The sequence below is a fragment of the Macrosteles quadrilineatus genome, unplaced genomic scaffold, assembly GCF_028750875.1.
Source record: "Macrosteles quadrilineatus isolate MER2022 unplaced genomic scaffold, UCM_ALF_1.0 Scaffold_5__1_contigs__length_97177068, whole genome shotgun sequence".
NCBI classification, from domain to species: domain Eukaryota; kingdom Metazoa; phylum Arthropoda; class Insecta; order Hemiptera; family Cicadellidae; genus Macrosteles; species Macrosteles quadrilineatus.
This window is the reverse complement of record NW_026542598.1, coordinates 71,507,412-71,528,817: the sequence shown is the minus strand read 5'-3', so window position 1 is coordinate 71,528,817 and position 21,406 is coordinate 71,507,412. Positions and strand designations below refer to the sequence as shown.

The 21,406-nt window shown below is 35.6% G+C and overlaps 1 protein-coding gene across 2 annotated transcripts; it reads right to left on the bottom strand.

Annotated features, from left to right (window-relative positions):
- Positions 1 to 864: 864 nt before the first annotated feature.
- On the bottom strand, positions 865 to 21,337 carry LOC128995365 (uncharacterized). 2 transcript variants are annotated; one of them, XM_054420372.1, is made up of 9 exons: positions 21,252 to 21,337; positions 9,556 to 9,697; positions 8,160 to 8,374; positions 6,956 to 7,102; positions 4,593 to 4,828; positions 3,559 to 3,750; positions 2,989 to 3,139; positions 1,157 to 1,219; positions 865 to 1,041 (listed from the first exon to the last, which is right to left on the bottom strand). In XM_054420372.1, the coding sequence occupies exons 1-9, from the start codon at positions 21,291 to 21,293 to the stop codon at positions 994 to 996; spliced, it is 1,236 nt and encodes a 411-aa protein (XP_054276347.1). In that variant the 5' UTR covers positions 21,294 to 21,337; the 3' UTR covers positions 865 to 993. The 2 variants fall into 2 exon arrangements, with proteins under 2 accessions (XP_054276347.1, XP_054276346.1); XM_054420371.1 differs by lacking the exon at positions 21,252 to 21,337 and adding an exon at positions 10,531 to 10,990.
- Between the last annotated feature and the right edge of the window lie 69 nt (positions 21,338 to 21,406).

Here is a 21,406-nt window from a genome sequence, read left to right as displayed (position 1 = left end):
ACCATCATGGCGGCCATTACCTTATACTTCGTGATTTGTTTGCTCCCAAACTTTACTGAAATATATAAATAAAATATGGCTTATTATGTACACCATTTTACTGTTTTTTGTAGGTAAGCCTATTAGTTTATATTACTGTTGTATTGCTATAAAAAACTTTAAAATAAATTGTGAAACATTTTTTTCTAGGCTATATTACAAACATTGTAGAAAATATTCAAGATATCCAAAAATAAGTTGACAAACTTAAATGATTATTTAAAAAGTGGTAAGAACTTGTTTATTTTATCATAAATAAAATACTTGTTTAAAGAAAGTTTAATAAGCAGTAAAGTTTGAGCCAGAAAAGACATAAATTGTTTATTAAAGCTCAGTAGACCCTGTAAAGAGATCCATTAAACTCCTTTGATTTACTCGGCCGTGGCGGAGGGGAAGGGTGGGAGTGTTGTATTACGTTGTAAAAAACTGCACCACCTGGCTTCTGGTGCCTTCGCTAAATCTGCCGTAATTAGTTCTACCGTCAAAACAATTAGGGCCATCAACCAAAGAGTATATTTCTTAATCTTAATATTTTTTGAAAATTCCTTCTTTGGTACCACATAATTTTGAGACAACATCAAACTAATTTATTCTTTCACAAAACTGAAATGTAAATTTATTTCAGCACAGTAGATATTAATAGGGAGTTGTTTAGTGTTATGAACTATATAGGCCTAATGATTAATACAGTATCTTCATGAGTTTCGAAGATGGGTTCCCTAATTTTACTTTAATTTTAAAATTTAAGTTTATTTCTTTCAGAAAAACAAAACAGATTTCCTATGGTTATGGAAATAGGGTAGAGGCGATAAAATATACTACAGGTTTTGTTTAATTAATTTATCAAAAGAATATGAAAGTATATAAATTACAGTTTAAAGTATTGAATATTAATTACAAAAGATGAGGTTGTGAGAAGTCTCTGGTAGAAATTAATCCGCCCCATACCAGAGTCTACTTTTTAGACTCCTTCTTTGGCGATATCTTTTCTACTTTCACTTTCTGAAAAAATATTTGATAAAATCAATAATGTCCTTTGATGTTGTTTACTTTGCAATAAGTATTCAATTCACGAATATCAGTTAAAAATTAAACTACTGTGCAAACAAAAACTTACCACTTCCAAAGTCTTCATTTGTGTTTCTCCTTCTGATTTTATCTTTTTTAAATAGGCTTTTTCCTGAAAACAGTTCATAAGTTGATCACAATTACTAATCAAAGAAAAAAAACTAAATTTTGTACAAGTTAAGGCACTACTTAATCAGTTTACCAACCAATAATGTCTATATATAAAAGTTTCTTAAACACTAGAGACTACAACTAAAAATGAATAGATTGCTTTCACCTAGCAAACAGAAACAAATCAAAAAACTAAAATATACAAACAAACAAGCATTGTACTCTTTTAAACAAAAAATAAAAATTGTGTTTATATAATTTGTGAAGACCTAGAATAAGAATAAGGCTTATGTAAAGAAGGATGTGGAGAAGAGAATTAAGATAGAGAATGGTGAAGGAAATGAACTGTGGTGGGATATGTGAAGATGGGAGATACTTAGTCCCCTAAACCCATACATTTCCAGATCAAAAGATAATATGATAATGAAAAAGAATAAAATATGGCAATAGTTATTAGTAACAAAATAGTTAGTTAAACAAGATTTTTTGTCACAAAAAAGTGAAAGCATGAATAAGAAAAAAACAAACCATAACACAATCATTCTAATGATCGAACCATTCATTTAGAGCCAATCATTGCAGCCTCTATAATTAATACCGGTATTGTTTGTCTGTTCGCCTCAGAAAACCTCTAAAATTCAAAAAAAAATAATATACCAACAATTTAAAGTGATTTATATGCTTAATGCAGCCTCTAAAGTTTGAATTTGCACATACTCGAGCCTCTACAATTCAAATTTTATTGCCGTAATTCAAAAAGTTACCTCCAAAATTTGAAGTTAAACTTTTCGATTTGAACTGTGTTACCGTAAGCCTCTGTAATTCAAATTCAGGACAAAAAATACTTCTGTTGAAACATGAACTGACGCTCTTATTGATGTTCCCACGATGTGTTCATTAGTCTCCGTTCTCTCAAACTCTCTACACTTAAAACAAGGACCTCCATAATTCAAATTTTATTTATTCTGACCGTCATAATTCAAACTCTCTATATTTCAAACTTCCTGTAGTTCGAAATATATTGTCTTTCACCTTTGACTATTGATACAACTAGACACTCCATCCACATGTTTAAGGTTGTCACCAGTTTTTAATCAAATTTGTCGTAGTTTATGTGAGCCACCGACAGATTGCACTGATCTAAATTACTAATTTCTGTCTAATACACAATGTTTTCTACCAAGTCAAACTAATGGAATGTCTTACCCATCAACTATGTCAGCATCAAAAATAGGGTTAGATAATAGAATTTTAGACTCTAGCACATTCTGTGATGGGGTTCACACAACTACATTCTTTTTTAGGAAAAGATTTACAAGAGCTGGTCCTTGTAGATGACATGATTACTCCTGTATCCAACAATCAATGGTTTTACTAAGAATAGTTAGCAAAATCAAGAACACACTTAATTATCCTAGCAAAGAATACAAACAAACGATAGTAGAATCCTAATTTTGGAATGAATAACAAAAACACTAAGTAACAAAACATGTAAATGTGCCAATTTGTATTAAATAGGTAAAATGTTTGAGGTAATTATTTTTTTTTACAGAATTACCATGACAAATTATTATGTTTTAATATCTTAAATACATCTCTTTGTATTCTTTAGATTCACATCTCTGTGAAAACATTTGATTTCAAATACAATCCTAAAACTACTAAATAAAACTGCAAGAAAAATAAATGTTAATTTACACAAGACACTTAACACAATATAACACACAAACACAATGTTTATCAAACGTTTACAATTAGTGGTTGGCTTACTTGGTTCAAAATCTTCTCGCACTCATTGCAAAAGGGTTTGGAATCAGCCTTTATCTTCTCCATCATTGAGTTGATCTTTTCTTCGAGTTCTGCATCATCCTTCAGACCATCGATCATTTTACTCTTTGCGATTTTTAGGTTTTTCAATTCACTGAAATCAAACTCACTGATTCAGTAAAGAGATTACAAGCTGCTAACAAAATCTGATGTAAGCCCATCCTAAATTTATTTTTAAGCCAAGCATCTAAAAATGGGGTTTGGCCAACTCGGGGTACAAAATATTAGTATCATGCTTTTGTTTGAATACAGAGTTATAGTTATAACTTAAGTTCCATGGCCTCATATTGAGCCAAATGACTGGTATGGGTGTGATTGGTAAAATAAATCATCATCAATCGACTTTAAAATGGTACATATTTTTAACATACGCTAAGTTATCATGCATCAAAACAGTCTTCAGATCCAACAGGATATAAAGTATAGGTACCTGAAATCTTTAAAAATCCATGATAGCCTTTTCACATATAATCAAGGAAATTTAGATACAGCAAAAACCCTCATTTTATTTACCTTTGTACAGCCTCGATGCTCTGGATAAGTTGTTCTTGAATGGTCTTGAATTTCAACACCAAAGCCTGCAATTCTTCTTGGCCGGTGATCTTCTTTTTCTTAATGGACATTAGAGAAGACTTCAACTCTTCCAGTTCCTCTTGACGAGCGATACCATTCTTTTCAATAACAGATACAATATGAAGTAGCTTTCTGTATGGACAGACCATGACTAGGTGAGTATAAATTAAATATCAGAGATATTGAAAACTGTTATGCATTTGATGGAATGACTTTGTACAGACCAATAGAAAATATATTTCAATCATTAAATTCAAATTCAAATTCCCTGGAAAATAAATATGAGAAATGAATAGACAAGATGATAAGAGACGTACAAATAAATTCCAAGGACAATTCCAGGTTTTCCAGGTACAGAAGTAAAAATTGCCATGTAAAAAGTTGTTGCTCAAAGGGAATTCACTAATTTGAACCTACATTATTAATTTTTCCTACCACTGCATGGAAACATACCATCTGTAAACAGTAAGCAAAATAGTTCAAATTCGCTCTAGTTAAGCTGATTTCATATTTAGCGTTTCTACAGCAACCACAGCTGCGGAGCTGGTACGTTAACAACTGGTAGGCCTAAGCAAATAACATATCCTGAAAAAAGCATACACAAACTGACATATTAGCCTATATACGCCTAGGTACAAATAAAAAGTCGATCTGTGTGTTATGATAAGTTAAAAATTATAATGAAAGGGAAAATCTCTCCTTGTTTGTCACAAGTATATTGACCTATAATGTATCAAGAAATAAGACCATATGTGTTTTTATTATAACATCTGTCAGATGACTGTTCATTATTATTATTATGTTTTTGTTTAATTTTAGTTGAGTCTAAAATTGAAAGTTAATAAACCTGGTTTTTTTGTTAATTATTTTTCGATACTAAAAGACCGTAACATCCTAGAGCTGAAAGTGCACGAGCGTCCAATAAGCAATTTTCCACTGCACCATACTTCTCTGTGGGGTTAATGTAGGCCTACCTTTGGTGGTCCACAAGTTTTATCACTTCGTCCAGCTGATTCTTCTTCCCCTCCATGGAGTTAAGGATCTCCTCCAGATTCTGCTGGGCCTTCATCTTGCTCTCTACCATGTCTCGCTTTTGCTCAGACAGTACTTTCATCTCTTCGTTTTTCCCCTTCAGAGTCTCCAAGTCAGTTAGAATGTTGGTTGGAGAGTTGACGATTTGGTTTGAGTAGTCTTTTATTTTGTTTGACACCTGCAAAGCATTGAAAATAAAACATGAGTTACTTAGTATTTCACAATTTTAAATTTAATTTTAATGTCTAAATATCTTCTCTTGCACCCTGTAATAATTCAATACCTCTTATCTTGAAATCTATTGTAAGAATTAATTGAATGAAAGTAAAATACAGTAAAATCTTGTCTAACAATTTTAAACCCAATCAAGTTTAGTAATTCCAAACTATTTTTTTAAATTTTTTATATATTACAATATACAGGGTGTTGAAAATGTCTGGAACCAACATTATATCTGGTGAGTGGTTAAAGAAAAACAACTGATATTTTGTGTACGGATATACTATGATTTTACCTATCTTTTGGTGCCTCATGAAAATTTTTACCACTTATAGGGAACGTCCTGTGGAGGATGCAGTAAAAAGTTTTAATGGAAGCCTATGGTAAATGATACATCATTTTAAAGGCCATTTTTTTCTGAGTAAGGAGCCACAAGTTTCATCTCAAAAGGACCACCCTAGCAAAAATGGCGACTGTTTGAAATTTAAAAAACCACTTATAGGGAACGGAATTTTTAAATTTCAAACAGTCGCCATTTTCGCTAGGGTGGTCCTTTTGAGATGAAACTTGTGGCTCCTTACTCAGAAAAAAATGGCCTTTAAAATGATGTATCATTTACCATAGGCTTCAAAGAAAACTTTTTTACTGCATCCTCCACAGAACGTTCCCTATAAGTGGTTATTTAAATTTCAAACAGTCGCCATTTTTGCTAGGGTGGTCCTTTTGAGATGAAACTTGTGGCTCCTTACTCAGAAAAAAATGGCCTTTAAAATGATGTATCATTTACCATAGGCTTCTATTTAAACTTTTTACTGCATCCTCCACAGGACGTTCCCTATAAGTGGTAAAAATTTTCATAAGAAACCAAAAGATAGGTAAAACCATAGTATATTCGTACACAAAATATCATTTGTTTTTCTTTAACCACTCACCAGATATAATGTTGGTTCCAGACATTTTCAACACCCTGTATTTTACAAACTGTGCACACATAGTTTGTCTGTGGTTTTGAATCCATACATTCAGTTTCATTTTTGGGCTGGCTTTGATATGGTTCAGCCTTTTAGCGAATTTCCCATATAGGGAATAAGCTATTACCGTAGTACTCATGGTAAGACCTGGACCCGGGACCGATTTAATAATTTTTCGTTTTGAGGTCCCTAGAGGCCAAAAATACCATCCGTTCAAATTCATATATGTATATATATATATATATATTATATATATATATTATATATACATATATTATATATACATATATTATATATATATGTGTCCGTTAGCGCGATAACTCGAACAAAAATGATCCGATTTTGATGAAATTTGGTACAAACGTGTTAACCTATGTTTATTCGAACGAGTTCGCGAACCAGCATAATCGGACTATGGGAACGGGGGTTTATGGGGGGTTTTATGGGGTAAAAATGGGTTTTTCCCATTTTTGACCCTAAAAACAAGAAAATTTGCAATTTCTTTCTAAACCATTTTGTAGAGCTTAAAAAAAGAAATAATTTAGTATATTGAAGCGCTGTTGCATGCCTAACGGTCACGGAGAAAATTTAAAAATAGTGTAATTAAAAATTCCTATGTTATTCTTATGGAGAAAATGAAAACTGTTGTAGTTTACTTGTTTATGGATATATATTGATAAAATTTGGCAAATTTATTTAATTCATCCTATACTATTGACGTATGGTCAAAAAACACTTTTTACCTTCCCGTAGCAGCAAACCTAAGCACTCATTAAATCTAATGTTATTTAAATAGGAAATAAATATGTCTTATTTATGGAAATAATTTAGTAAAAATGTAATCAGACAAGTTGAAATTCGCTTAGTCTGCAGGTTTGCTGCGGCGGGAGTATTTTTGTACATGGGTGTGGTCTCAAGGTGTCTGAAAGAGTAAGAGTCATAACCTACAACATTAATCTTGGATCTAGAACTGGATGCACTGGAAGCTAAGACCTCATGGGTCCATAGTGCTATTCAGACAATTATAGGCCTAGATGTAAAGTTAAATTAATAAATAAATATGACTTGCCTATATTCCAAATATAGGTCTACCATGAATATTACTTATTTCTGACCTGTGAATCTTCTTTCATGATTTTATGAAGAACAGCTTCTTTTTCTCTGATCCTGGCATTGGCTTCTTCAGATTGAGTTTTCAAAATGTCCTTCTGCAATCTCAACTCAGACGCATATTGCTGATATTTCATCATGTTTTCCTCCATCTGTAAAAACACTTCACTGATTTATGTGGCGTAGGTTTTGTTTAGGCCAGGGGCAAAAATTTGCATCCGCAATGGCTATTGGCCTGCGGTTAGATTAACAAATAAATCTATGTTAAAACTATTTTGAGTAGCCAAACTTAAGCTTACTGTACTTTGAAACCAGCATGACATTTTTTTATGATGGGTAGGTTACTCCAACCTATTTTAAAAATTAAATTCATGGTTTATTTACCGTTTATCACAGACATACTTTGCATATTTTTTGTTATGTTGATAAGAGCAACGGTCTTATGCCAGGTGTCACATCCGGACCTAGATGCGAACAAAGAAAAAAAAGGTGCTCATATAAAACACATTTTTAATTTTTAAGAAAAACCGCATTGGTATGTGGAAGCCGGTGAGGTATGACGACGACTAGAGGTACAGTGTCAAGTGACCATGGTAGCAGTTGGAACGGAAGGTGGTGTGATGGAAAAACCAATGGGGTTAGTTTATTCTATCAGGCTATATTACGTCGCATCTAACGGTCACATGGATCGAGCTAGCAGATAAAAAATACAAGTAACCAAGAGAACTACAATTTGAGAAATAAACAATGGATTTAAGTTAATATAATACACCAGGTGCAAGCAGAATAATTGCAGTGGCATCGCAGTGTGTCATAGCATACCCTAAACACAAATGGAGTAGAGACGTTACCAATACCAAAAGACTGCAATTGTGGCCACATCGAATTTCGTTCGCATTCCTAACTAAGATTAGATAACTTACTAGATGTGTGGGAATGGCTTAATTTTCAAGCCAAAACGGCCTAAAAGTAGTAGGACCTATGATTTTTTTTAATAGGGATTTTGACAGACAGAGTCAATATTAGTCGATCCCATCACATTATGCTTCTTTAACAACTAACAAGTTTAACTGAAGATTAAGTTTGAATGTATGTTCAAGTTTGACACTAAAATTTATTACGTTAACGGTTAACAATCTAGTTGGAGAAATGAACAGGAAAATAAATAAAGGCTACACTGATCAATTCAATACACAATAAAACTTTTACCTCCTTCTTAGAATCCTGAAGCTGTCCGATGGTTATAAAAATATTATTTAACTCTTCTTGCAGGTTTTGTTTTTCTCTCACCAAATTAGCAAGAAGTTGCTTCTTTTCTTTGATTTTCTTATGTTTTTTCACATCAATGATGGCTTCAATACGACAATCACACCACTGATAGAAGTCACAGAATGCTCTGATGACGGTTTGTATTCTTTTAGGAGCTGCAACATTAAAATGAATAGCTGGATATAATAATGTTATAAAAAAAACATGTAAATAATTTAAAACGGGGGTTAAAACAACAAGAAGAAAAACTCAAAAAGTACCTCAAATTACACTTGACACATTAAAGTTTAAAAAGTTTAATAAAAAGTGTTACGTAGCTACCAACTTTGTATTTTATTTGTCTTGCTTTAGCCCGGCATGCTTGTTCGTTCAAACAGTTAAAACTACTTTTTTTGTTTAAATTACATACCGGTACCTGATAGATACTAGAATCAGATACAGCTCTAGCTTTCATTAGACTTAATTAGGAGACTTGGTAAACAAACTTTACAGAGTTGGTGGCAAAAATATATAAAAATCAAAGCGATGTTGAGGATTCTGGTGCCACCACAAGTATTTTTCCCTGTCAGTTGATTCTAGTTATGTGACAAGTTGAATACTTTCCTGACTTGTTTGTCTTGACTCGATTCGTACCCTCAAATTGAGTTGCAATTTAAGTCCATCTCGACTCGGCTCGGACCGATCACAGCCGGTTTCCACGTGTGGACTCGTGGTTAACTCGAGTTGTCAGATTTGACAATTGAGTTAGCCGAGACGCTTTGGCCAATGGAGTGTTAGTTTCGCGAGTTAGACTCATGCTCGACCTGTTAGTTTTCTGATTCAAACTCGCTTTGAGGCAATAATGTTTTAGTTTTACTAGTCGAGTCAAGTCAGCTGGTTTCTTGTCAGATTGGTATCATCTTCCCACGCGTTCATAGTTCAACTAGTATTACTCAAACTATGATATTCCCCCAATCATAGGGTCATTCATAAGGCTATTAAATTAATCAAACCCCGCTCTATACACTCACTGACCTAATCGATTCGACCCAATAAATACAAGTAGATGGTGTAAAACTTAGTGTATAGTGCACTCCGGGTAGCCTACCTTCGGCTTTACTCGTGCGAGTTCGTGGTCGACTCTAGCCTAGTTGACAAAAACCTGACTCGAGTCGTCACATCACAAGCCTAGTTGATTCTTGATTCCATCACCTCACCCTTTCCTTTGTCTGGTACTTTCCATGTACAGGACAGAGGTCTAGATGTTGGAAAAACTGCAAGGTAAATGATGCCCCCTATACTTGAAAAAAACTACCCAACATACAATTTCTTTAAAGAAAATAGAACAGTTGCTTACTTGGTGATATTATGTCCAACATCCCAAAATCAGGCACAACATTGTAAGCTCTGATGGCGACCAGTAAGTTCAGTTTTGGAATTGTTGCAGAATACGCATCTGGATAAGCACTAATATTAGCTGTCTGCTGGCTGAACTGGATCTGGAATATTTAACAATAAATTAGTAGGCTTATCTAGATTTAATATAGAGAGAGTCAGCAGTCAGCAGATTCCACGCCTAACGCGATTTCAACAACTTTTTTAAGAGTTAACTTTTCACTATCAACCTCTGTGAAACTTCTTCTTCGCCACATCACTAAGGAGTCCCGCAACAAATTGATCACGTAAGGAGACATCTCTTTGAGAAAAATTACAGTGTTTAGCGGCCCTTTGAAGTGAGACCACATAGTCTGAAATTGATTGGCCACTTACCTGTCTAATATGATGAAACTTGCGTTCCGCTATTTCAGAAGGTTTAGGAGTTAAGTTAGGTGATAACTTAATATTGATACCAAATCACTGTACTTCTTGTCTCCAGGCTTGTCTGGTTGACATAAATCATGTAAAATTCTAAAAGCCTTCCTACCCACAACAGAGAGTAACTTAGGACACTCGCCTTCATGCCATTATCAGTAAGTTAATGTCATTAGCTCTAAAATATTGTTCCAGTCTTTGTACATACAAGTCCCATTCTTCACAAGAATCGTCAAATTCAGATATATTACCTACAAGTGACATCACTAAAACACCATTGCAATGTTCTGCCTAACATGCAAATCGATAAACATGAAAGTTTGTTCTAACATGAAAGTCTGTTCAGACATGAAAGCTTGTTCAAACATGAAAGTTGAAAGTTCCTTTAGGCCTATATTATATTACAAGTTTTTAGGCTAACGCTTTCAGAAATTGAGGTTGGCTTGACAGAAAAAAAGGAATAGATAGGCTAGGCCAACACAATAACTATTTTGGTTGTTAAGTTCTCTGTTTTACTTACCTGTGGAAGGCTTGCTATGTTGACTTCGAATTCAGTAAGCCAAAACGAATAAAATGAGGTGACAAACTCTTCAGTTGGTGTTCGCAAGTCTTGTAATGTTATCGTGAAATTAGGAAACAACAATTTTAGTTCTTCTAATAATTGTTGTTCTGAATTCATTTCGATGTCACTGGCGTCACTGCACTATTTCGTAATGACAGTCAACAGACTAGGCCTAGTAGTGAAAAGAAAAGTGAAACTAAGCAAGAAAAGAAAACGCACTAGGCCCTAGCCTATGACAGAACTACTTTTTCATCTACAAAAATAAAAACAAACTAGGTCCTAGTAAAGTAATTATACATTTTAAAGCCCATATCTACAAATCCAAAACACAAATTTATGATTATGGTTTGTTTGGACAAGAAAATAAACTTAAGTTCTTGGTTCCGAAAGAAGGTCGAAGGTATCAAGTCAAGGTACTGTAATACTGTAGTTTAGTTGTAGTGTGTGTAGGCCTACGTACGTACGATTTAAATTTTCTTTTTGTATTTTTTTTGTTTTCGTTTTCATTCTTTACCCGCGAAAATGAGTTTGTCTGGATCATAGAGTAAGATTTTATTTCGTCAATTTTCACGTTATGTTACAGTAATGTAATTATTGTGTATTTTTATTATGGAACAGCTAGATTAAACCATAGATAAAAAATACTCCCTTGTGCTGGTTAGTCTATGAATATACCATGTTGTGTATGACCATGGTTAAAACAAAATCTGTTTTTGCCACGCTGCAACGAACTGACATGAGCTTCGTCGACCAGGAAATTCCGATGGAAGACAAGTTTAGCCGTTTGCAGAGCATCCTTGGCAGTGCAACCACCTGTGCGAGTCTACTTAAAAGATTCGGCATCACGCATTTCCCAAGATGGTTTAGTAGAGAGCTCAAAAACCTCATCATACAAAAGAAGATTGCTCACAGGCGTTATAAAAGCAGCCTTAATCTTGCCCATTACTATGAGTTTGCCAATTTGAGAGGTGCTTGCAGGTCTCTGTCCCGAGAATGCTACAAGCGCTATATGTACAATGTAAAAGCGAACCTATCCTCGAACCCTCGAGCTTTTTGGGGAGTCGCCAAAGCACAGAGGAAAACATCTGATACACCTTCCCATATTTATCTCGATGGAATCGTAGCCAAGAATCCTCAAGAGAAATGTAACCTTTTTTCCATATTCTTCAGTTCAGTATACTCACCGTCTTCACGCTCCTCTAGTACTCATGACTATCCAGTCTTGAACTCCATCAGAACTGTAAGATTTAGCAAAGAGGAGATCAACCTGAATTATAAGTTGGAGCGCTTGGATATCAAGAAGGGAGCTGGCGATGACAATATTCCCCCTTCAGTTATTCATTACTGCCGTTCCCTTCTTGCTGGGCCCCTCAAAACACTTTTCAATGAACCGTTAGAGAGAGGTGTGTTTCCTGAGGCGCTGAAGAGTGGTTATATCACACCAATACATAAGGCTGGTGACCCTGCTGACACAAAGAACTATCGTCCAATAACCATCCTGCCTGTCTTGGGTAAAGTCTTCGAGAGCCTCGTGTTAGACAAGCTCAACTTTCACATCTCAAGCATCATTCACCCGTCTCAGCATGGCTTTGTACGAGGTAGATCTACAGTGTCCAACCTTCTGCTATTCCAAGAATATGTCCTGGCTGCCTTCCGGAAGAGTAAACAAGTTGACGCTATTTATATCGATATGTCCAAAGCGTTTGACAGAGTAGATCACTCCATCCTACTATCTAAGCTTGAAGGATATGGTATTGTTGGCCCGCTGTTATCTTGGTTGTCTAGCTATTTGCAAGGTCGCATGTTATCAGTGAAAATTGGCCCATAGATCACCCCAGTTCTCTCCATCTTCTGGGGTCCCACAAGGTTCATTGCTGGGCCCATGTCTCTTTAATGTATTTATCAACGACCTCCTGGACGTGATCTATGTCGACGCTCTACAATTTGCAGATGACCTGAAAATATTTACAGAAGTGAAATCACACTGAGATCATCAGAAGTTGCAGCACAGTCTTTTTGCAATCGAGGAGTGGTGCAGTGCTAATGGCATGTCCGTCAATCCCAGCAAATGCTCTATGATAACATTCTGCCGATCAAAGTCTCCAGCTGAATATACCAGTACCTGATCTCGGGTATTCAAATCCCAAAAGTCAAGAAAATAAAGGACTTGGGTGTTTACTTCGATAGTGACATGAGCTTCTCAAGCCACATCGACATAATCTTAGTAAGGCCACTAAAATGATCGGCTTCATCACACGCTTCTCAAGAGGAATCAACAGCCCAATTGCTCTTCGATCACTCTATTTGTGCACTCGTCCGTCAACTTCTTGAATACGCCAGCCCTGTATGGTCCCCTTACACAGCCCTGGCCAAAACCAGACTGGTCTCTGCAGCGGCGCTTCATTCGTCTGGTCGGAGTTCGACTTGGCTATGTGTACTTGGATGTGCATGTTGATGAACTGTCTGAAACATTAAAACTCCATCCCCTTGCTCTGAGACGTGACGTGGCAGATGTGGTATATCTCCTGAAACTCCTGAACGGTGATGTACGGTGTGCAGACCTCTTGTCTGAAATGTTCTTCAAAGAACCAAGTACCAGGTCCCATGGACTTCTGAGTCGCCGCCACCACTCTACCAACTACGACTACTACAGACCTCTGGCTCGCTTTGTAAGACTGGGAAACCAAGTGGCGTCGGAGTGTGACCTATTCTTTGACAGTCTTCAACGGGTCCGTAAGTGTGCTCTCGAGCTCCTTGGTTGAATCCTACCGAAGTTACAGAATATGAGTAATGTAAAATTTGATTAATTTGCCTTGTTCCTGTCTTGTATTTTATTTTTCTTGTTGTGGTATTTATTCTGTTATATAACTAGTGATATGAATATCTCTTGTAATGTCAGTCTTAAACTATATTTTGCTTCTTCATGTATATAATATTTTGTATTGAGTATTTATTCTATCGTTACAATTAGTATAATATGATGTCTCTTGTAAGGTTAGTCTGCAACTATTTATTCTACTTGTTCTATGAGTCGGATCATTCTATACAATCTGTCTAGTCTCTTGAATGTATTGTTCCATATATATTTGCTATTCTTGTATTTATTTTTGCAGACCATCTTGTTTTGATATGTATTGTTTAATGGCATTTGCCGTAGAAATGAATAAATGAATGAAAAAAATGTTTTATCTATGATTAATACATCTATATAGATCAGCTGTCGCCATTTTTTTTATTAAAAATTAATGTAGTTGTGTGAGCCAGTGAAAGAATGGGCTAGTGTCTAAAATTCTATTTCCGACGTTATCTATATTGTTCCTGACATAGTTAATGGATCATAACAGTTAGTTGCTATAGCTCATAATAAGTAGTTCCGTCAGTTTAACTTTGGTAAAAACCATCGTGTATTCAAGAGAAATCAGTCATTTAGGTCAGCGCAATCTGTAAACTTAGGTGGCTCACAACGAAGACAAATTTGATTATTAAACCATAGATAAAACATAGCCCCATTTTTAGGCTGCGTTTATTCACGAGGAGCGTAAAAATTGTGTCAAAATTGTCCAAGCGATAGCGGTCAGTGTTGCCACTTATTTTGGGGATTTTTCGCCAAATTGGGGATTTTTCTAAGCCTTGAGGATTTTTTTGGCGGATTGTGTCTGTTGGAGGATTTTTGGCGGATTACTGGGATGTTATCGAATTTATTGGTGAATTGTGATTTTGAGTCAGAAATAAGGTTAATATAGTTAAAGAGGGATTTCAGACAAATAAAACCACGGAATGGCAGAATAGATAATGAAAACGGGTTTTTATCAATATTGTCCAGACATTTAGTAGGAATATACAACATGACTCATTTTGTAATATAGGCTATTATAAATGTATGATATGAAACTAAGAATGAGGAGTAGAAAGTCAGTGATCAATGGAACAACCTTTAACTGAGTGGGAATCATTTAAGAAGGAAATCTGAAAATGTTATCAGTCCCAATCCTTTGTACCTAATTTTATATAGTACTGTAGTAGTCAGTGGTGGCGCAGTGCGGGGGGGGCCGCGAGCTAGGGGGGCCCGTGAGCCTTTACCGGGATTTTCGGTACATTTTACCGGCACACGGGCCCGCGATAATGTGACACCCAAGTAGCACACATCGTTGGCCCAACGTTGGGAAATGGTCGGCACGGTTGGGAAATGGTTGGCAGAAATTTTAACGATTTGCCAACGTTGGCCCAACGGAAACTGGTATTCGTTGGCCCTACAAAGGAAAGAATCGTTGGGCCTTCGTTGGGCATTCGTTGGGTTTAAGTATAAAACATTCTAAAACGAATTTTAACAAATTGATCTATTTAAAAGTACATAAATGTTATGGCAGCAGAATATAAGACAAATATTGTAAAAATTTGGATCAATAATGAATGTAGTCAGATGATGTTGTGATACTAGATACAGTGGGGAACACCTGCTTAACATATAATAATTATTATAATTTTTTTTTTTATATTCTTTTACTTATTTAAGCAAGTTTTTAATAGTTATAGAGAAAAGATTAATTAATTATATAACGATCAATTATAACAGTAGCCTACTAATCTAATGGTAATTAAATAATCTATATTCAAATACTAGTATCCTCTCCAACTACCAGAAAAACAATTCAACTACTTGAGGCCTAAACAGATTAATAGAATCATATTATACTGTAGCATCAAAAATATTTAAAGTATTAATTGTGACAATTGCACCTGTCGGCTACTCTTTCACCACTTGAAAACACTCATTATCAACTAGCACAGTTAGCTCAGAGGTAAGGCGTGAGGCTCACATGTTGAAGGTACCAGGTTCGAGACCCGTCCCGGCCAAAAAATTTATTTCGTTTTATTTTCAAAATAAGTTTTTATGAACTATTTGATCAATTTACTCAACTCATAATTATGCTTTGCATACAAAATCTTTATTATTTTGTGTTTTTTTTTATGTTTATGCCCAATGGGATGGTTGGCCCTTCCGCAAAAATTGGTTGGTTGGCCAACCGTAAGACTGAGTGCCAAAACATACCGTTGGCCAACGATCGACAGAAACGTTGGGCCAACGATTTTTGCTACTTGGGCAGGGTCAGCCACACGGGTCCCCTATCATAACAATATTTATATGAGAATTAAAATAGGCTACGTTTTTTATTATGAAAATTTGTCAAACCTATAGTTCATGTAGTTTACAAAAACTAAACTAACACTATTACTTGACCAATCGATATAAATCTACCAACCTAAGTAAAAGAATTGTCATCAATCATGCGGGTTGCATTAACTGTCCTCGTGGATTGTGTGAAGGCGCAGTCAAAATTGGTTGCATAATAATAGGGCCGTATTTATAACCGATGTGGCCTCTGTCATCGTCACCCGCGGGGAAATTTTCTCGTCGATATCCGCGATCGCGGCAAAAGCGTAGGCCTAATCTTTCAATTTTGTGAGCGTGATCCTTACGGATATAAAAGCTTTTAATTACTTTTAATTGTGCATTATTGTATTGAATACTGAAAAAATCGGCTCGAGCTTGATTTCTGACTTTGTGCTTGATCTCTCAAGCTTGTTTTTTTAACAAAGAACATCAACAACTTTGATCTCTCAACAACCCGATTTTGAACCGATCTGATTTGGCCTGAGGCCCTTAGTAACATTTTTAGTGCGTTCAAGATCGGGTTGCTTTGGAAACGGTTGATTTTTATAATAGGCCTAATGTCGATTTTCGAGCCGAGCATAGCCTGGACTGCAAGCTTGAGAGATCAAGCACAAAGTCAGAAAATCAAGCAGTAGGCCTATTGGATGTTCTTGTTCAGCTTGCTCTGCCGATTAATTTGAATACCCACAATGTCAATTTCCACAAAACAAATTCCGGGGTCTTTCCGATTTTCCGGGTAGTAAGTTTCCGAGAAAAACAACAACCATTTTTTGAATCAGCGTAAAATGTCGGACATTTGAAAAAAAAATGAATTTCGGTCACGTTCATCATACCAAATTTCATCAAAATCGGGTAATTTTTCCTCGAGTTATCGTGCTAACGGACACATGTATAAATATAGACGGTGGTGTTTTTGGCCTCTGTTGACCTCAAAACTAAAAAGTAAATCGATCCCGGGTTCAGGTCTTACCGTGAGACCTACGGTAATAGCTTATTCCCTATTTAGGAAATTACATTGGTGTGCTGTTCCAAGCATTAACCACATACACGGCCGCCTGTAAGGCGGCCGTGCCTGTGCCTGTGCTATTACCAGCGTTATATATTCAATGCCCTCTCCCTCTGTTATATATTTTCTATTTGCATTCCTCAACAATCATATGTTAATTTAAATATTTATTATTCCTGATATTTTTACTATTGTAATTATCAAAACATTGTTCTCAATACAAGACTCTGTTACAACTCCATCTTGAAATAATTTATTCAAATATTAATTATCTAATATTCCTTCAAGTATTTTAAAGTGGCGACGAGGAAAACGGCAAGATGGACCAGGAACAGTTTCAATTATTTCTACAAACACTCACAACAGCTCTTCAAGGTATGTTTGATTCACAACCATCAAAGAATTTAACACTGATTTCAAATTTTGACCAGTTTGACTGTACACAAGAAACGTTTTCTCAATACAAAGAGAGATTTGAAAACTACTTGAAGTTGAAACACGTTTTCTCAGACAAAGATCTCTGTGCCCAGATATTTATTAACAGTCTAGGCTCTTCTGGCTACGACTTGTTGTCTACATTATCGTTGCCAAGAAAGGTAAATGAGCTGAAGTACGAAGAGCTTACTGCCTTAATGACAAATCACTTTCCTGCTCAAAACGAAATTTTCGAACAACACAAATTCTTTTCTCGGGTACAAAAGTCTGATGAGTCTATTTCCAGTTATGTCATGTCCATCAAAAAGCAAATTTCGACTTGTAATGTGGCCTGTTCTACTTGTAACGCTTCCGTTTCTGACCTATTCCTCAGGGCACAATTCATACGAGGAATTAGGGATTCTTCCATAAGGGAGAACCTTCTTCAACAGAAGGATCTAACTTTTGACTCTGCTGTAACACGAGCTTTAGCGATTGAAGCTTCGAAGCTGAATTCCAATGCCATAGACGAGTTTTCGCAGCAGTCACAACCGTCTTACAGCAACGTAGGCGTCAACAAGTTGGCAGGACATTCGAAAAGGCACCGATCGTCAGCTAGATTCAACCATCGTTCGTCAGGCGAGAGCAGCAGTCGTTCTTCCGACAGCAGTCGCAACAGCTCAATTTCTTCTGCTACACTACAAGGACATTATAGGCGCAAAGAACAAGTTGATTTAATTGCTCTTGGCTTGAATGGCGTTTGTCTTCGGTGTGGCAAGAACAATCATACGTCACATCAATGCAGACTGCACAGATCTCGAGTCCGCTCTGTAATGCCTGTAACAAAAAGGGCCACATTTCGATGGTATGTATCAAGTCCCTACTATCTAAACAAAGTGGTTCAAAATGTGGTTCAAAATCAATCAAAAACTTAAATCTAGATAATGATAACCAGTCCGTGGAGTCAGATGTTGATGATATATATGGCGTAGGTCAAGTTGGAAACATTCATGACATACACCTGTCAGAGACTGATAAGTTTATAACGACAGTTCTTATTAATGACAGGCCTCAAAAATTCGAGGTTGATTCAGGATGCGCCCACACTCTACTTCCTAGAGGAGACTTAAAGCGTTTAAACATTTCAATGGACACTTTAACCCCAACATCTGTCAAATTTCGCTCTTACACAGGGGAGCTACTTTCTCCGCTGGGCATTGACAAGATCGCGCCACTCATCCCACACTCACCCTTCACTCATATTTGGGTTAAAATACGCACATAGTGGCGTCCCCATCTTAAATAATTGATAATTGATAATTGATAATTGATAATTGCTTCAGTACGCGTGAAAAGCAATGGGACATCAACCGTCGACCAGTTATTTGTTGTTCCTGACGGATACAGTCCTCTTTTAGGTCGAACATGGATACGACACTTGCAAATCAACCTAAGTAAGAAAAAATCAGAAAATGATCTAAATCATCCACAGAAGATACATGTGTCAGAAAAAACTAGCTGGAAAAAGTCTTCCACCAAAAAGAAGGAATTTAGTGAAATCATTGAAAATGCAGACTTGACATTTTTCCCTCCGTTAAACGCTACCAGTTATTCATCCACCAGCCATTCGTCCACTAATCATTCGTCTACTAGTCATTCATCCACCAGTCATGCATCAACCAGTCATCAACCAGACACAAGTACATCTGTAGGGTCAACCGGGGCTAATATGAACACACCAAAATATTGGGGCTAATATGAACAATGACTTAAAAAGTCATTTATCTGGGATTTTTAATCATGAAAAAAATATAATTAGAAAGGAAATTTACTGTATTTTTTGTGTCCATAATGAGAAAACTTCAAATTTGACTTTTAGGTACTTTAAAAAAATACTTTGTTAAAACACTTTTTTTCCGCCCAAAAAACTTTTCCGCGCAAAGTGAAAACTTTTGTTATAACAATTTTTACATTGGTTGTAGGAATAATCTTAAGCCTGAATTTTGTTAAATAAGAATTGGGGATTATTTTTCTTTTCCCAAAGTTAAAATATATTAATAACAGCCAAAGTTATAAGCTTTCAAAGTTGGGGGGCTAATGTGAACAGTGAATGGGGGCTATTATGAACAACAATATATACAGTATATATTGTACTATATATACAAGCTCAGGCTGACGGGGAGATCGAAGTGATGGGATTTAAATCCTGTGATGAGGAAAAAAAATCATTCCTGAAAAAAGAAGATGGTATATTTATTGTTTCTACCACTGACATTTTGGGGAAACTTCCAGCCCCTAATGTATGTGGAACCAGTGATAGACATAAGTATGTCTTCGACAAAATTGTCGAAGTTTTTGAGGCGTAAGTTCCTCAATAAACTTCTTTGAAGGCCTTACAGTGATAAAACAGTTTTAATTTTACAAAGACAACAGTTAAGGTGTTGAACAGGCCTAGCCCACATTTTTATATTTACCTAATAGGCCTAAAAGTGCAATAAACTGTCATTTGCCTAAACGAAAAATTTGCATTGTCTTAAATTATTGTTTTTTTAAGTGCTTTAAACAATTTGTATGTGGAAGAAATTTTTAATAAATAGGTACTCAGGTATGTTGACAGATAATTTTTTTCTTGTTTATATCTTATTATTAGCCCTGTATAATATTTATAAATGGTTTAAAAAAAAAGGGTTACCGTAGGGCGACCCGCGGCTCTCCAAAGATACCTTCATATCTCAAAAACTATTTAAGATAAAATATTGAGACTTATTGCAACTGGTAGACTAGACCCTAGGCTTGTTCACAACAGCCCCCACATATGCCTAGTGTTGTAAATAACAGAGTTATTAAGAGTGTTCACATTAGCCCCATGGGCTGTTCACATTAGCCCCTTTTAGCGGGGCTAATGTGAACAGTGGTTTTTAATTTTTTTTTTTAATAATGGTTACATTTATGGTTTTTGTTAGTAAATAAATAGATTCAGCTAAAAGAGCTGTATACACTACTATTTTTTCTTTTCTTCTGTCATTTACCATTTTTGAGTTAACGTCAAAAGTTTACTTTTTTTGTTCATATTAGCCCCGGTTGACCCTATATTATCGACCAACACCTTCACGACGACATTCATCAAGACAGATCAAACGACCGACACGATACACGACTTGAACACTTCCTCAGTGCGGAAGAATCTGTTATATATTTTCTATTTGCATTCCTCAACAATCATATGTTAATTTAAATATTTATTATCTTACTAATATTATAAATGTGAAAGTTTGTGTGTTTGTTTGTTTGTTTGTTTGTTTGTTTGTTTGTTTGTTTGTTTGAAGTTCAATCACGCATAAACCACTGGACGGATTGGGCTGAAATTTTGCATGATGATAATTTACATTCCCGATTAACATATAGGCATATTCTTATCTCAAAAATCCTTTCGGGCTCCGCCCCAGTGGCTCTGTAATTCCCCATGTTAACCTTATGAGTATTCATATTTAAAGGGAGTTAAAGAATTTAGTCAGCTGTTTCAACTAAAAAAGTTGGTTCTATGATATAGAAAAGCATTAAAAAGTTATAAGATTTACCAACAGGGTGCAGCACTATATTTTTTTTGCATTTATGAAAACTGCTAATATGAACTAAGCAGCAACAAAAAACTGTGATTCGCAATGAGAACTGTAAAGTAGGATTGTTTACAGTTATGTTTATGTTTTTCATTTCATGAATATTTTGTGATATTTTGCAAATTGTTGATAATTTATTTTTCTCTATTGTTTAGATGAAGTGGTAGAACATTATGGCTATGGTAGATGTGTAATACTATAGAATACTGTAAATTTAAAAAAGCAAATTTTATCAAACTGTTTCCTCCCTTATTGCAAACGCAAAGCTTGAGTATAACTGCAATAGCATTTTATACTTATATTCCAACCCCGTACGAAGGACGGGTACTCTGCTAGTTCCTGATATTTTTACTATTGTAATTATCAAAACATTGTTCTCAATACAAGACTCTTTTACAACACCATCTTGAAATAATTTATTCAAATATTAATTATCTAATATTACTTCAAGTATTTTAAACCCTCCTACCTTTCCACCCATTCCACAATCCAAATCCAATCCACCATCCATCCATCATCTTCGTCTTCGTTCCTTCATTCTTCGTTGTCGTCGTCTCGTCCGTCAGTCCAGTCCAGTCTCCCACTCTCCAGTGCCAGTCAGTCCAGTCGTCGGCTTCCTGCTTC

What these genes read in the sequence shown, in the direction of transcription:
- LOC128995365 (XM_054420371.1), bottom strand. Translation starts at nt 10,689, where the DNA reads ATGAATTCAGAACAACAATTATTAGAAGAACTAAAATTGTTGTTTCCT. An exon ending in AAACTTGTGGACCACCAAAG is followed by an intron (nt 3,751 to 4,592) that starts GTAGGCCTACAT and finishes CTGTCCATACAG; the next exon opens with AAAGCTACTTCATATTGTAT. An exon ending in AAATGAAGACTTTGGAAGTG is followed by an intron (nt 1,042 to 1,156) that starts GTAAGTTTTTGT and finishes ATATTTTTTCAG; the next exon opens with AAAGTGAAAGTAGAAAAGAT.